The sequence below is a fragment of the Giraffa tippelskirchi genome, chromosome 12 (genome assembly GCF_054371585.1).
Source record: "Giraffa tippelskirchi isolate mGirTip1 chromosome 12, T2T-mGirTip1v1.2.pri, whole genome shotgun sequence".
NCBI lineage: Eukaryota > Metazoa > Chordata > Mammalia > Artiodactyla > Giraffidae > Giraffa > Giraffa tippelskirchi.
Window position 1 is genome coordinate 101892787 of NC_137286.1, and position 13705 is coordinate 101906491.

General features: G+C 56.3%; 2 protein-coding genes across 10 annotated transcripts in view; one reads left to right on the forward strand and one right to left on the reverse strand.

Moving 5' to 3' along the window:
- The window catches only part of SLC7A1 (solute carrier family 7 member 1), a 62351-nt gene extending 56349 nt beyond the window's left edge, over positions 1 to 6002 (forward strand). For 5 of the 8 annotated variants that reach the window (XM_081549331.1, XM_081549335.1, XM_081549332.1 and 2 more), the window contains one exon: positions 1143 to 6002. In XM_081549331.1, the coding sequence (XP_081405457.1) occupies positions 1143 to 1246 (104 nt within the window). In that variant the 3' untranslated portion in view covers positions 1247 to 6002. The remainder of the gene's footprint in view (positions 1 to 1142) is intronic. The other 3 variants (XR_014071082.1, XR_014071083.1, XR_014071084.1) reach the window with 1 other exon arrangement.
- A 3099-nt stretch (positions 6003 to 9101) lies between these two features.
- The window catches only part of MTUS2 (microtubule associated scaffold protein 2), a 369436-nt gene continuing 364832 nt past the window's right edge, over positions 9102 to 13705 (reverse strand). For both annotated transcript variants that reach the window (XM_081549337.1, XM_081549338.1), the window contains 2 exons: positions 13185 to 13282; positions 9102 to 12009 (listed from right to left, as the gene is read on the reverse strand). In XM_081549337.1, the coding sequence (XP_081405463.1) occupies positions 11796 to 12009; positions 13185 to 13282 (312 nt within the window). In that variant the 3' untranslated portion in view covers positions 9102 to 11795. The remainder of the gene's footprint in view (positions 12010 to 13184; positions 13283 to 13705) is intronic.

The following is a 13705-nucleotide window of genomic DNA, read 5'->3' on the forward strand; positions in this document are numbered from 1 at the left end:
GGGTTTCCGTCCTCCAGCTGACTGTTTCCGATTTCAAAACACAGTGAAAACACGTGTAGTCAGCGGTTTTCTCTTTGACAGTGAGGAACGCCTGATAGGCTGTGGGTCCTCCCTCCCTCATAGATAATTGTAAAGCCTTTGCTTGAACCAGTTGTCTGTTTGGGAAAGAGCTCAACGTCCGAAGAACCAGCCTGAGAGTCTGCTGTTGACAGAGCACCACCTTCTTCACCCCACACAGCACTGTCTAGACAGCCCCACCCTTGGGCCCCCAGGCTGCAGGGATGGGCTGGGCCCGTGGGAGAACTAGAGGTCCCCCTTGGGGCCTGGCCCCGTTTTGCACCAACTGTGGCCCCTCTCCGGGCCTCCAGCAGCCTGAGCTGCAGAAATGGACCCAGGTTCCTTCCGTAGCGTTGGTGGCTGGGAGACTGGCCTGACCAGGCTGTACCCCTGATGAGAGCAGTGGCCTTTAGGCTGAGTTGTGGCCAACCTCCCCCAGCCCCAGTGACGGAGGCGTAGGGAGGGTAGCTCCCTGTCTCCCTGCAGAGGTGGGGGATGCCTGCTTTTGAGCACCCTCCACAAGCTCCTGGGCTCTGGGACTGCTCTCCCTTGTCACTGGCACAAAGGTGGCACCCCCCCCCGCCAGGCTGGGGGGCGGTAGTTAGGGGCACAGATCTCCGGGTCCCACCACAGACCCCTATGGCCCCTGAAACTCACCAGAATGACTGAATTGGTGGGTTGCATGAATTCCCATGTGACCTGAGTGTCTAAGCCACTCATGAAAAAAATAGGAGCTGTAACAGATAGCATGAGGAGCCCAGGGAGTCCTAGTGCCCTTGGAAACCCAGCGTGACTTCTGGAGGGTCTGTCCTGGGCCCCCCAGTGGCTGCAGGGCAGCCGCCCCACCAGGTGGGGAGTGGATGAGGCAGAGGCACCAGCGCCCCTCCAGGGGTCCCCACCCAGTGGCTCGCCAGGTGCAAGGCTGCCCAGAAGGACACGCCTGCCTTTGTCAGGTGTAGAAGTGACCCTATTGGAAGTCATGTGGGCTTAGTTGGGGGGCAGGCCACCTTCAGAGGCCTCTCATGATGCCCTGACCCCAGGTCCACCTCCCGGACTCACACCTCGTCTCTGCCCTCGGTCCACAGGCTTCTTCATCTACTTTGGCTATGGTCTCTGGCACAGCGAGGAGGCGACCCTGGCCGCCGACCCCACAAGGACTCCTGACGGTCACTTGGATCATTGCAAGTGACGCACGGTCCTGCCCCCAAGAGACCCCTCGCAGCACCTCGCACCACCACCCCACCCAGCCCGCGTGCCCGGAGCCCAGCACAGCCCACGTGCGGCCCGCGGCCCGTACCCCCCAGCAGCTTTCGGCGGGGCCATGTGGCCGGAGCTGGGACTGGCCGCCGCCTGCCTCCGAGCCTCCTCCCAGACAAGGACGGCAGCCCCTCTCCTCGCCCGTCTGGCGCCCCTGCTGCCTCGGCCTCGGCAGAACGGAGGTCACCTCGGGAGCCCGGGCCTTCATCCCGGTGGGGGGCCGTGCTGGGTCCGGTTCCCACCTTGGCCCAGCCCTAGACAGCCGCCACGGTGCTGGGTGTCTGTCCCCTGGCTGTGCCCACGCCCCGGCCCAGTGGTTTAGTTTACTGAGAGAGGAAGACCAGACTGTCTCCTGCTCAGCCCTCTGAGCTGCCTCCGGAGGGTCGCTGGACTGTGACCGCCCCCTCCCTCCAGGGGTGGGGCTCGGCCCGCACTCTGCACACTCCTGCCAGGGGACCAGGCTCCCCCTCGCTGGCCTCCTGCCCTCCAGCAGGTCCCCGCTGCTGCTCCGGCCGAGTCCTGAGTAACTGGAAAGTGACACTATTTCTGTAGGACCTGCCTCAAAAGAGCGGAGCTTAGCTGAGCGCTCCCCATGGTCCTGGCTCCTCGCGGGGTCCTGCCCCCTGTGCTGCTCGTGGGTCTCAAGGTTCCCCAGGCTGGTGTCCTCTTGCCCTGAGTGATGCCCAGCCCCCACCCCCACCCTCCAGCTGCCTCTGGCCCCTCGTGCGTCTCATCGTCACATGGAGTCCTCCTGTCCCTTGGCTGTGAGTCGCCACGCAATCCAGCTGGCGTGTAACGGTGATGTGGAAAATGGCCAGGTCGTTCCCTGAATTGTTCAGGGTGTGGAGGTCTGCCCACGGCGGGGCAGTGTGGGGTCCCGTGCCGTCCCTCTCGTGTGCTCTGTGTGTGTCGTTGGAGGCCGTGGGTTGGTGACCCTGGGCCCGGACCCCTGCCTCCGTGATGACCACGTGTCCCTGTGCACAATGGCGCTCCCTGCCAAGGCCCCAGGGACACTCCTTGGAGGCGGGCCGTGCCTTCCTTCCCAAGAATGGAGTCGGGGGACGGAAGGGCCTGCGTTAGCCAGAGGTGAGGGGGCTGGCATTTCTGACTCCACACAAAATGTAAATGCTGCTTGTGAAGCTTAGCTCCCATTATCATTCCCCTCTGCCCTTTGACACAAATCTGGTAGAAAGAAGCCTGATAAACTGATGGCTCTTGGCTTTTCTCCCTCTGCCCCAGAAAGTTCTTGGAGAAACAAAAATGTAAGAATGAGTGAAGCAGGGTTGGCCCGGGTGGGCGAGGGTCCAGCCCTGGTTGCAGGCTCCGTCGTCCACTCTGGTCACTCGCGGGACCTTTATTCACGGTCTCACTCGTGAATCTTCCAAAGTGAGGATGAGAGCCCAAAGCTCGGGTTTCCAAAGAAAGGTGTTCAGGTTTATGTAGCTGGTGCTGTACCATATTTTGATTAATCTTAACTTATTTCATTGAGGTGTTTTGGTTGTCTGCTCTTTCCTTGGGGCCTGCTAGCCACTTGTCTGCCCGAGTTGTCTGCTGTTTCTCCACCGAGGCGGAGAGTGTGAGGGAACGAGGGTGTCCAGGAAAGGTGGCGGGTAGAGTTTCTCTCACTTTTTTATTTCCGGCTGAAATTTCTGAGCCTGACCGCCCCCAGCAGACTGTGCACAGCTGACACTTGAGCCGGCTACACGCCTCGTCCTCCGGCCGAGAAGGTGTGTCTCAGTGTCTCACGGGCGGGCCCATCCTGACAGATGGTCCCCCTCCTCACCTGGAGCCAAGGGGCTGTGCAGAAGGGCCCCCCATTGGTATCAGAAGCCCCCACCCTCCACACCGGGCCAGAGCCCCATCCGAAGAGAGGATCTCTGGGTCGTTGGATGGGGTTCAATGACTTGTGCTTTTGTGAAGAGAGGTTTTCATACTATTGCCAGGGGTTTTCTCTTCTGTGGGGGCGGCCATGCTGCCAGGAGACTGAGTGGCGTCTCCAGACCATGGCTCTATCACACCCCCTCTGGGTTTGTAAAAACTCACCTGGCCCAAAATCAGGGCAGGAGGTGTAGGCAGGGGGGGAGGGATGGGGGCCGTGCAGGGACCTGATTGCCCCCAAAAGATCCTGTCCCCACCCAGGGATGGGAGACTTTGTTATCACAGCCCACCTTCCTGCGCCTGAGATGGCACACACACATACACACAGAGACGAGATACACACAGACGTAACACGTACACACACATACACACATGTATACACACAGACACATATGTATATATACATACATATACACACAGATATAACACATACACATATACACACAGAAATCACACACACACACAGAGACAACACACACACATGCACACACAGGTAGAAAATAACCACTGGAAGTGCCCGACAGTTTCACATCTCAGCCTTGCCCAGACTCAGTTTCATGGCTTGGCTATTATTGTCCAGAGACACCCCCTGGGGATGTTGTGTCCTCGGTTGCCTAGGCACCAGCCCCAAACACTCACATTGGAAAGACCTGCTTGTGGGGAGGAAGTGCCCCTTCCCACCACTCATGGGCGCTTCCCTGCACGTACATGACCTTGTGAAAACCCGCCTGGGGTCCCCCGGGCCCTGTGTGGGAGAGTGAGGGGCGCAGTGTCTCCGGAGAATCAGCCGGGCCTGTGGGCGGGGGAGACATGAGCCCCTGGGTGGGGATGGGACCTTTCAGGGGCAGTCAGGCCCCTGCACGGCCCCCCTCCCCCCCGTCAACACCTCCTCCCTGATTTTCGGCCAGGTGGGTTTTTACAAACCCAGGGAGGGTGTGATAGAGCCATGGTTGGGAGACTGCTGCTCAGTTGATACAATGTCAGCATCACTTGCATCTCCCCTGCTTTGGGTTTTGTTCCATTGAGCCCCTCGGTCTCCATCAAGTGATCGACCACCTGGTCCCGTGGCGTTTGGACACTGCAGGTTGACTACAGCCCTCTGGGGGCTTCTCTGCCCACCCTGAGCACCCCAGGGCCCCTGTCACTCCTTTTGCCCCTTGGTCACATCTGGTCTCACCCAGGAGGGCTGCAGGCCCAGCAGGAGCCTTGCGCTTGTGTCTGCTCTTCCGTGAGTGGGGTGAGGGGGGATGGGGAGTGGGAACCCAGGCTGGGCCAGGTCTCCTCCCCGCCACCCCCACTGCCAGGCGGGCACGGTGAGCTGACTGGGTCCTGCCTGGGATGGCGACTAGCCTGATGTTGGAAGCAGAGCCGTCAGCATAGGGTGTGTGGACACAGCTCGTAAAGGCCCCGCCTGGTTACAGGTGAGCCGTGGGTACTCGGGGGCCTTGCTGCTGCAGAGAAGAGGCCTGGCCCCGTGCCAGGGGTGGACACCCCACTTTGACACACTGAGTAAGATCCGCTTGTTCTGTTGACCCCTGAGAACCACCCCCATGGAGACCAGAGGGAGTGGCTGCATGCTGGCCTGTCGCCCCAGTGTGTGAGGATGGACGGAGAGGTGGGGCTGTGGCACGTCCATGCAGGCGTGTGAGTTCAACTTCAGATGGAACTAAATATGTGTTGTGTATAATTTTATGTATAATTTAAAATATATTAATATCTGTCTGCCTTGGTAATGAGGGTATTGTTATGTAAGGCTCCTTGGTGGGAGCAAGATGTACAGTTTTTCAGACTCTTGTGGACTTTTCTGGGTGATGAAATGCTTTATTAATCCAGTGGTGCAAGAAGCTACAAACACTCCGTATCTCATCATCGTAGTTATGATGCTTAATGGGTGGTTAAGGCAAAAAAAAAGAGAGAAAAAAGTCAACTGACCTTCCTGTTCATCACTACGATACAGTCCTTCCGTGCCCATTGCTACACTGGGTGGCAGTGCCCTTTCAAGACGGAGTGGACCAGCCGGGGGTCTTGGGGCGCAGTTCTCAGGAGCCCCTCCTCTCCCAGGACCACCCTGTCAACGTGTCGAACTGCTGGCTGAACACTCCGCTGTGAGACCTCGGCTTGAAGTCCAGATGAGATTTCTCAGGGTCAGGGAGCACGGCTGGGAAGAGGCATTCAGGCCTTGTTAAATTATTAACAAGGTATATATGATGTTGTGTTTCTTGATGACAAACTTTTTAAGTTTGGGACTTATTTTCCCATTGGAGAAGTTTATAATATCTATTTAAGATAAGTTTCCTGCTTACGTTGTGCCTTTCAGCGTGGATAAGTCTAAGGAGCACAAAGGGGTGACGATCTCCACGAGGGTTGGTTTATTGTCAAACCTGAAGGTGTGTGGGTTCTCCAGTGTACTTTTTCTTCTACTGAACATGGAGCCATTATTAAGAGGATTGTGTTTTTTATTATGTAAATTGTGTAATATTTTTTTGCTTGTTTGATGTTCTATTTTTCTAATAGTTTTCTTATAGTTTCTTATAATTGCAATACTAGATTTAGATTCTGACAGCTAACTGCAAATCAGATTGGCCTCTGCTGGTCCCCTCACTGTACCCCCCCACCTCACCCCCACCCCCCGTTTTTACTTTAAGGACAAGAGTAGATGTTGTCCATTGCCTTTAAAAAATGTGAACCTGTGCTCTGTATCCCAGTTTTGCTGGTACATTGATGCCATAATAGTTCATGTTGTAAAGTCAAACTTTGTTGGTACATCCCGTCATGCTTCCGCAAATCCTAATAAACTCCCATCTATGGCCGGGGTGTGCCCAGTGCAGTCTCAGGAATTCCGGCAGCTTGTGGGAGGGTGGTGGTGGGTTGGGGGGGTTGCTCCGAAAGTCCCAGAGCTTCTTGAATCTCACAGCCAGATGTCGCGTTGCCTCGCGTTTCTGGGGGGAATCCGCAGCCAGGGGGACCCCTGGATCATCTCCCCAACCGCCCACTCTTCCCAGATGGCCTCAGGTTTGGAGCCCAGAGGTCTCCCCGCCAGCCAGATGGTGGGGGATGAGGCTGCTGTCTGCGGAACGGCATGACATCAAGTGCAGCAACCAACCCCCAACCACCTGTGCCCAGAACCCCTCGGCCTCCCACTGCCCCCCACCCCCCCAACACACATCCGTCCTCAGGGATGGGGTGCTTGCAGGACAGGGGTGGAAGGCGGGGTGTGTGGCTGTTCTCATAACCCTCGAGCGCTCACCACCCCTCCATGCCGCCCCACTTGAGAAAGGAGGCATTTTCCTGCACTGGAGGCGCATTCAGTCGAGTGGCCCCAGTTCTCAGACCCCGAAGCGCGGTGTGATCCCACCAGGAAGATGCGGTGTGATGTTTCCACACTGAAAGGCCAGGGGGCTGCTGCTACAGGCCTCGCCCCACCCTGCCCTGTCTCCGCGCGCCCACCATCAAGCAGGCGAGGACCACCCGGGGGCCACGCGGCCCGCCACTTGCCGGGGCTGGACGCCCATATTTGCCTCCCCAAGCCAGTACCACCACCACCACCACCTCCCCCTGCCCCAGGGCAATCTGTGCCATCTTGCAGGCACCGCTGACATCCTTGACATCTGGGCGGGCCGACTGCCGGGTCCACGCATGAAGCCGACCTCAGCCCGGAGAGACCGGTGCCGCGGCGCCGCGCCTCCACCTAGAGACCAGCGCCTGGAGAGCCCCCACCTGGCTCCCGGCGGTCTCCCAGGAAACCCCGACACAGGTCTCTGAAGCCACTCCTGTCTGGAGGCCGGCAGTTGGGCAGTCACCTGGAGCGCGCCATTTGGTGATGAAGCTCCTCTGGTGAGTCAGAGGCTGCCCCCGACAGCCTGGCCTCCGGGGTGGGGAGGAATCGCCTGGATTCCTTCGGGACTGCTCAGTCACCAGGCAGCCAGGAGGGCAGGGACCCCTATGAGAGGGTACACCTGTGCGCCCCTCTCCAAAGGGGCATCATTTCATTTTGCCATCTAAGCTTGTCCACCAAGCCATAAATGCGATGTGAGCAAGGCTTAGGGAATAAAGCAGGTGGTGTGTCTGCTGATGGAGCCAGTCTCTGGCCTACTTCTCAACACCCATCTGGGACTGCGAGGGAGTGGGGGTGTGGCGGGGGGCAGTGGCGGGTAGGGAGAAGGTACAGGTCAGACTTTGACACTTTTACTCCCTGAATCCCTGCGGTTGCTTTTTGAGCACCTGCTGATGCGCTGCGCTGCACAGATTTGGGGGCAATGAAACCGATCAGCAGCAGCTAAGCCCGTGGGCTGGCTTGTCTGTGGGGAGGCGGGGCCCTGTAGGGAGGGAAGGGCCCCACTTAGACAGCACAACTCTCTATCCCGCGCGATGCTGGCGCTGGGAAACCCAGACACGGTAAGGGGGGCAAATTCACCTGCACATTCCCCACGCTGAGGGGGTAAAACACCGAGCTGGTAGGTCAAGACACCCCAGGTGTCCTGCTTTTGTTTATAGAGAGGTTCTGAAGAAGCAGGCCGGTTCCAAAGGAAAAAAATTTAAGAGTGTTTAGCAAACTTAAGTGAATTAGCTCTAGCCTCTGGTGATGTTTACTTTTTTAAGCATTTGACCCAGATTCATCCCCACCCCCCACCGTGGGCACAGCCCTGCTTCTTGACTGTCAGGGAGGCTGTCCCGTCCACCAATCCCCCACCCAACACCCCCCTCCCTGGCTCCACTGCTGGCGTTGTTCTCAGATGCGTCCACAGCATAACAGCCTTCACCTCCAGCAGCAGGGGAGATGCATCCGCCCGGTTCTACCAGAGCATCATCCTCCTCACTCCTCCCCACCTCGCAGGCAGTGGGGGAGCCAGCTGTGGATTCCCAGAGACCACAGAGCGGGGACTAAGTGGTTGACTTCGAAGGTCTCGACTGCTGCCTGGCAACCGTGGGGGACATGGTTCTCCGTTGCCAGGAGGCCGTTCACCTTCAGTTCCTCTGTGGGGCCCTGGGCCAGGCGCCAGCGTCCCTTTGCTAAGTGGCAGTACCGATGTGTGCAGGGGGGAAGGATAATGCAGGGTGGTTCTGATTAAAGTGGTGGAAGGAGGCGCCAAAAGACATGAACAGGTTGGGATGTGTTGATGAGTAAATCAACAGCAATTGATTAATTGGCAGCTGTCACCAGTATCTAGAGGCATGGGTGACCCGGGGGTCCTGGGATGGTGTTGGTGGGTCCAGAGTAACTCAGGGACCTTTATCACCTGCCAAGGGGCTCCTGATCAGCAGCAGCTTGGGAGAACAGACTGGTGTCTCCCTGTGGCCCCTGGTGCCCCTGCCAACTGGCTGCAGCCCAGCCTGAAAGCCCGTATTAAGGGAGTGGGAGGGGGCGAACGCTTTCAGGTTAAAGGAGTGTCTTGGCTCAGTGCTTTTCAGGGTCCTGTGAACCCGACAGGCATGAGAAAGCGCGTGACAAGGAAGTGCTGTGACCATGGCCCCCATGCTGGGAGGGCTGCCCCTGGCCGCTCTGAGAGGAGAACTCTGTGACCACCCAGATGCAAACTGACCAAGCCCACTTGGGTAGAAAGTCAGGTCAGCATCTGAATTTGATGGTGAGGGGCTTGTACTCAATCTCGTGTCCTTTTTCCGACGGCCTCCAGCCCAACCTGGCCACCTCAAGACAAGGAGCAGAGCCACCGAGCCCCCCAAAGCTCGGGGGAAGACTGCTGAAAGTCCCGGGCTACAAGCTGTGCACAGGGACCCTGCTGAGCTGGGGCAGAGTCAGGGCGGAGGGGTCTCAAGACTCAGTGATGACCAGCTGACCCTGGCGCACACACAGAGGGACCCCAGCCTTCGGGCCTCCCTGTCCCCTCCTGACCTCCTGAAGCCCGAGGGGGGCCAGGCCAACGGTCACATCAAGTGCGTATCACAGAAGGTCCCTCAAGTTCATTTTAATATGTTTCAAACACAAATAATGCAACACAGAAACTGCGGGGGCCAGAAAAGGAACGAGTGACCCCCTTCAGATAGTCACCAAGTATGCCGGCTCCCCGGCCCGTCCGCTGCCCCGACACCCAGCCGGAACCTTGCAGGGCATGTGGTGGGCTGGGGGTGGGCAGGGCACCAACAGCATCCCACACGCCAAGGAGAGGTTGGTGAGGTTGGGTGGGTCTGTTTGAGACAGGTGGGGAGGCTGTAGCATTTCTCCATTGAAACAGCTCCAGCCTGGGAGATGGATACTGGAGAGACAGAGGTCCAAGTCCTAACAGTGTTGTGGGATGGGGGGGGGAGAGGCAAAGAGGGGTGCACTGCTGCCCCTCGAGTTTGGGGATAGGAACCATGTATGATAGGCGTCCATGACAAGGAAAGGAAGCCAGGGCATTGTGGGAATTAGCTCAAGTACCCAAGGTCAGGGATGGTTAGAGCCACGCTCTAGTCACCTAGTGGGGGATTACTTGGTTCTAACACCACTACAACTGTGACTGCAACAGGCTAACACACCAGACCACATTCTAACGTAACACTGACGTCTGTATTGCTGTGTGACTGCATTTCGCAGGTGCCATTATGGAAGCAGTTCCTAGTTTGAAGGGTTGAGCTACTGTGTCTGCAGGTGGTGCCTGCTAAAAGAATACATACTCGTGTATTTTAGTCAAAGTGGCATCATCTACTCTAACGGGATGCCCAACTCAGTATCACAGCGTCATGCAGACCCACTAAACGGAAAAAGAAATGTTTCTTCACTGGGTATCTCCTGTCTATGTCCCCAGGATGGGCAAAGACCTGGAGGTTTGCTAGAAATGAGATGTATGTGAGGCCAGGAAGCCCAACCTTGACTCATGCAAGGAACACAGACCAGGTCTGTCTTCATGCTGGCCACATATGCCACGAGCAGGCAGGGGCTCTGGGCCAGGGGGCCCCTTTCTTGAGCTGTTTCTTTGACTTCTTTGCTCTGTGACTCTGGCCCCACAAAGCGTATCTACATAAGTCTGCCTATCTCGGGTTTGCTCAGAATCAGTCTTGTGCTCAGGACCACTTTGAGGGGCCTTGGAGAGAAAAGTACAGGGTCTTCGTCATGAACAGTAAACAAAGACATCATTACCATCACTGTATAAATCGCTGAAACTACTTTCTTTTGTGTGTTATGCTTCTAATGGTCTACAGTACTACAGGAATCTCTTCCCCATTCTAATCCATTTAGGAGACAAATGCCAGTCCAGAAGCCTGTGACTGCTGGCTGGCTGTTTCCTGGGGCTCCTCTCTTTGGAAGAACCTCCTGGGCCAAAGATGGGACCTCTCTCAGCTGTGGTATAGCTTGACCATCCAGCAGAAAAAGACACCTGGGTTTCTGGGAGGTCATGTGATGATCTAGCACAACCAGGAACTGATCCCCCCAGGACAGAAGAACTGGTTTTCTGGAAGCCCCTGCTAGAACCCCTGAGCTGCTCAATGTACAAGAATGAGGTTGGGTTACAGAACCTAACTGAAGCGGGGGGGCAATGAAATAGGGCTGAGGGTCGTATTTTGGTGGGTTGACCATTTATAGCATCTCATCAAACAGGATGCCAGAGGACGCTCTTCTACTCTACGCTTAGTCAGAATACAGACCCTATCAGTTTTCCTTCTTGAGGATGGAGCGTGAATAGTCTTGGCCAACTCCAAGGCCATTCTCACCCTCATTCTCTAAGGTCATGTGCTTCCATATTTTCCCAAGGATGCAATAGCCTAATGATGGATTCCAAGATGCCATTTAGGAAAAAAGCAAAACTTGTGTTTACAAGACTATAGGCGATCCACTGATCATGAGTTAACATCTGCAAAACTGCTCATCCCCCTCAGGGTTTCTCACTGCTGCCCCTTATCCACTCAGGACAGGAATGTTAATAATTAAAATCTGCGGATGGGGTAATAGTGACCTCACGTCATGTTGACTAAGAAGCTGATTGTTTCAAAGGTAGTTGCCGTTCATGAATGGCTGGTGTTTGTGTTAAACAGAGTACCACGTGGTGGTAGGTCGAAAGGCGCTTCTTCTCTGTATCTTTTTTTTTTTTTCCTTTTTCTATTTTGGGTAGAAATATTCCTGGGAAGGTAGATAGAAATGCATTTTCATTTCCCAATAATTCTTAGGCACGAGTTAGAAAACTGCTGACCGTCACCAAAATACGTCAGCACTTCATGTTATAAAAAATGCAATTCAGAACCGCTGCATGTGTATATACGTGTATCTAAATATACACACATATCCGGTGCAGTACACAAGGATTATTCAATGGATAGTCAAAATTGAGCTGTTTGTTAACTAACCTGAAATTCTGCAGTGAAAGTTCATTGCTCAAGGACAACTGGCGTTTCCTTCTTTTGGCTCTATGGCCAAACGTTTGCACATGAGACACTATCGTTTACACGTTCCTAAGTGCCCGTCCCCGGACAGTCCTACACACGTGGGTTAGAAGAGGGCTCGGCCTGGGATGCGGCTATGCAGCGACTGGGCACGCGCGCACGGGAGGCCGCGACGCAGCGACTGGGCATGCGCGCGGGGCCAGGCGGGCCGGCCCGTGGCGGTCACCACTCCCCGCAGGTGGGAACCCTCGTGGACCGGGCGCCGCAGCTCGGCCCGCAGCGTGGTGGCGTCATCTGGGCGTCATGCTGACTCTGGCGGGAGAGGAGGGCCCGGAGGAGGAGCTGCGATACACGGGGGATGTGGGGGACAGTTTAATGGGGCTGGTTGGGTCCCCGGTTTGGAGCTTCCATAGCAGCTCTTCGTTGGTTCGGCTCAGTCTCTTCTTCTCCTGCGTTTCTTTCTCCACGTATTCCTGGAGGTTAGCGTTCTCCTCCGACAGCTGTCTGCAGGGGGCGGGTGGAGAACAAGCAACAGTCAGAGTAGCAATGGCAGAGCAAGACACTGAGCCTGAGGTCGGCCAGGCCCAGGGGTGCACAGGGAACGGGGTGGGTGGCAGGTGCCTGTGGACCACAGGAACCAAGACCAGGGTGGGGGTGGGGGTTGAAATGTGATCGCCACCCGTCCCACCCACACAATCCTCTCCCGGAGTTTCTCTGCCAACGCCTGATTTCGCCCAAAGTCCCTCTGCCCCGGGTCAGGGGAGGCGCTGGGCCAGTGGACAGAGCAGAAGCTGCAGGCCCGACAGAAAAGGCAAGAGGGGCTTGGTGTGGGGGGTACTGGGCGGCGCAGACAGTAAGGACAGCGCCAGGGAGTCGGTGGTGCCCTCAGCCTCTACAGCCTGCCCTTGCCCCTGGCCTCCCTGGCAGCAGTCAGCTCTCGCTGCGACTTTCTGGGCAGTACATCTGGTCGCCTGCTGGAGCCGGAGCCCAGGAGGACAGGGCCAGAGTGGTCCCTCCTCCAGTGCTCGGCACCCAGCCTGGGGCCTGGCCCGTAACAGATGCTCCGCGGATGTTTGCGGCTGATGGACGCCAAGTAGAAAGGAACCCGATGCGTTCTGTGCCTCTGTCCTGACTGCAGCCGGGTTGCTGCCCCTCCCTTCCTGGAAGTTGGAGCCTCGGAGCAGGTCAGGAGCACGGAGCATGGAGATGGAAGCAGCTGCATGGGCCCGGCCCCTCCCTGCTGCCCTCTGGCTGGGGCAGCTCCCCTCTGCCATGGCCCAGTGCTGGGGCAGCAGTTGAGGGCCCCACTGCTGGAGCCCAGGGTCGGCTGGCTCACATGGCTGTTCTCTTTAGCCTGGAACTCCCAGCTGGCAGCCCTTCCAGAACCTCCTCCACGATCCCCACCACCCCTGCCCCCACCCCTGCCAGTTGTGCCACACACTTTAGCCCACCCCACTCTTTTCCACCAAGGAGAGTGCTCCACAGAGCCAGGGCATCTGCTGGGTGCTCACAGCAGTGTGTTCTGTGCTTTTCTCCATGTGGGGAGTGCCGAGAGCCTGCGTGGGGAAGCCCCGGGGCTTGGAGGAGTGAGGACAAAAGCAGAGCCCTCCAAGGCCAGGAGCAAAGTCATTCTGTCGGGGATGCGTGCTTCCAAGGCTCCATCGCCCAGGCCCACCTACCTGGTGACCACGGTGTTCTGGTCGATCCTGGCCTTGAGGTCTTCATTCTGCTGCTGGAGAACTTGGATCTTCTCTTCCAGGATAATGTTCTTTTCTGCCTATAAAAGATGCAGTGTCAAGAGCTCTGCAGCCAGGCCCTGGGAGAGACGGCAGACCAGTGCCCTTGGCTTCTGGGCTTTGGAGGATTATCTAAAACAGTGTTTTTCAAACTGCAGTTTGCAATACATCGGCTATAAAACCAGGCTAGAGGGACGTGACCAGCATTGCTTTTTTAAACAAAAGAAAACAGAATAAAAAATACAAGAATGCACTGTAAAAGTACTGTTTTATATATATATATATATATATATATATACATAAAATATATATTTTTCTTATATGTAGGTATATAATATATCTGTGTGTATATATTGGTATATATTGTGAATTATGGGGCTTCCCAGGTGGTGCTAGTGGTGAAGAACCTGCCTGCAATGTAGGAGACCTAGGTTCGATCCTTGGGTCAGGATGATCTCCTGGAG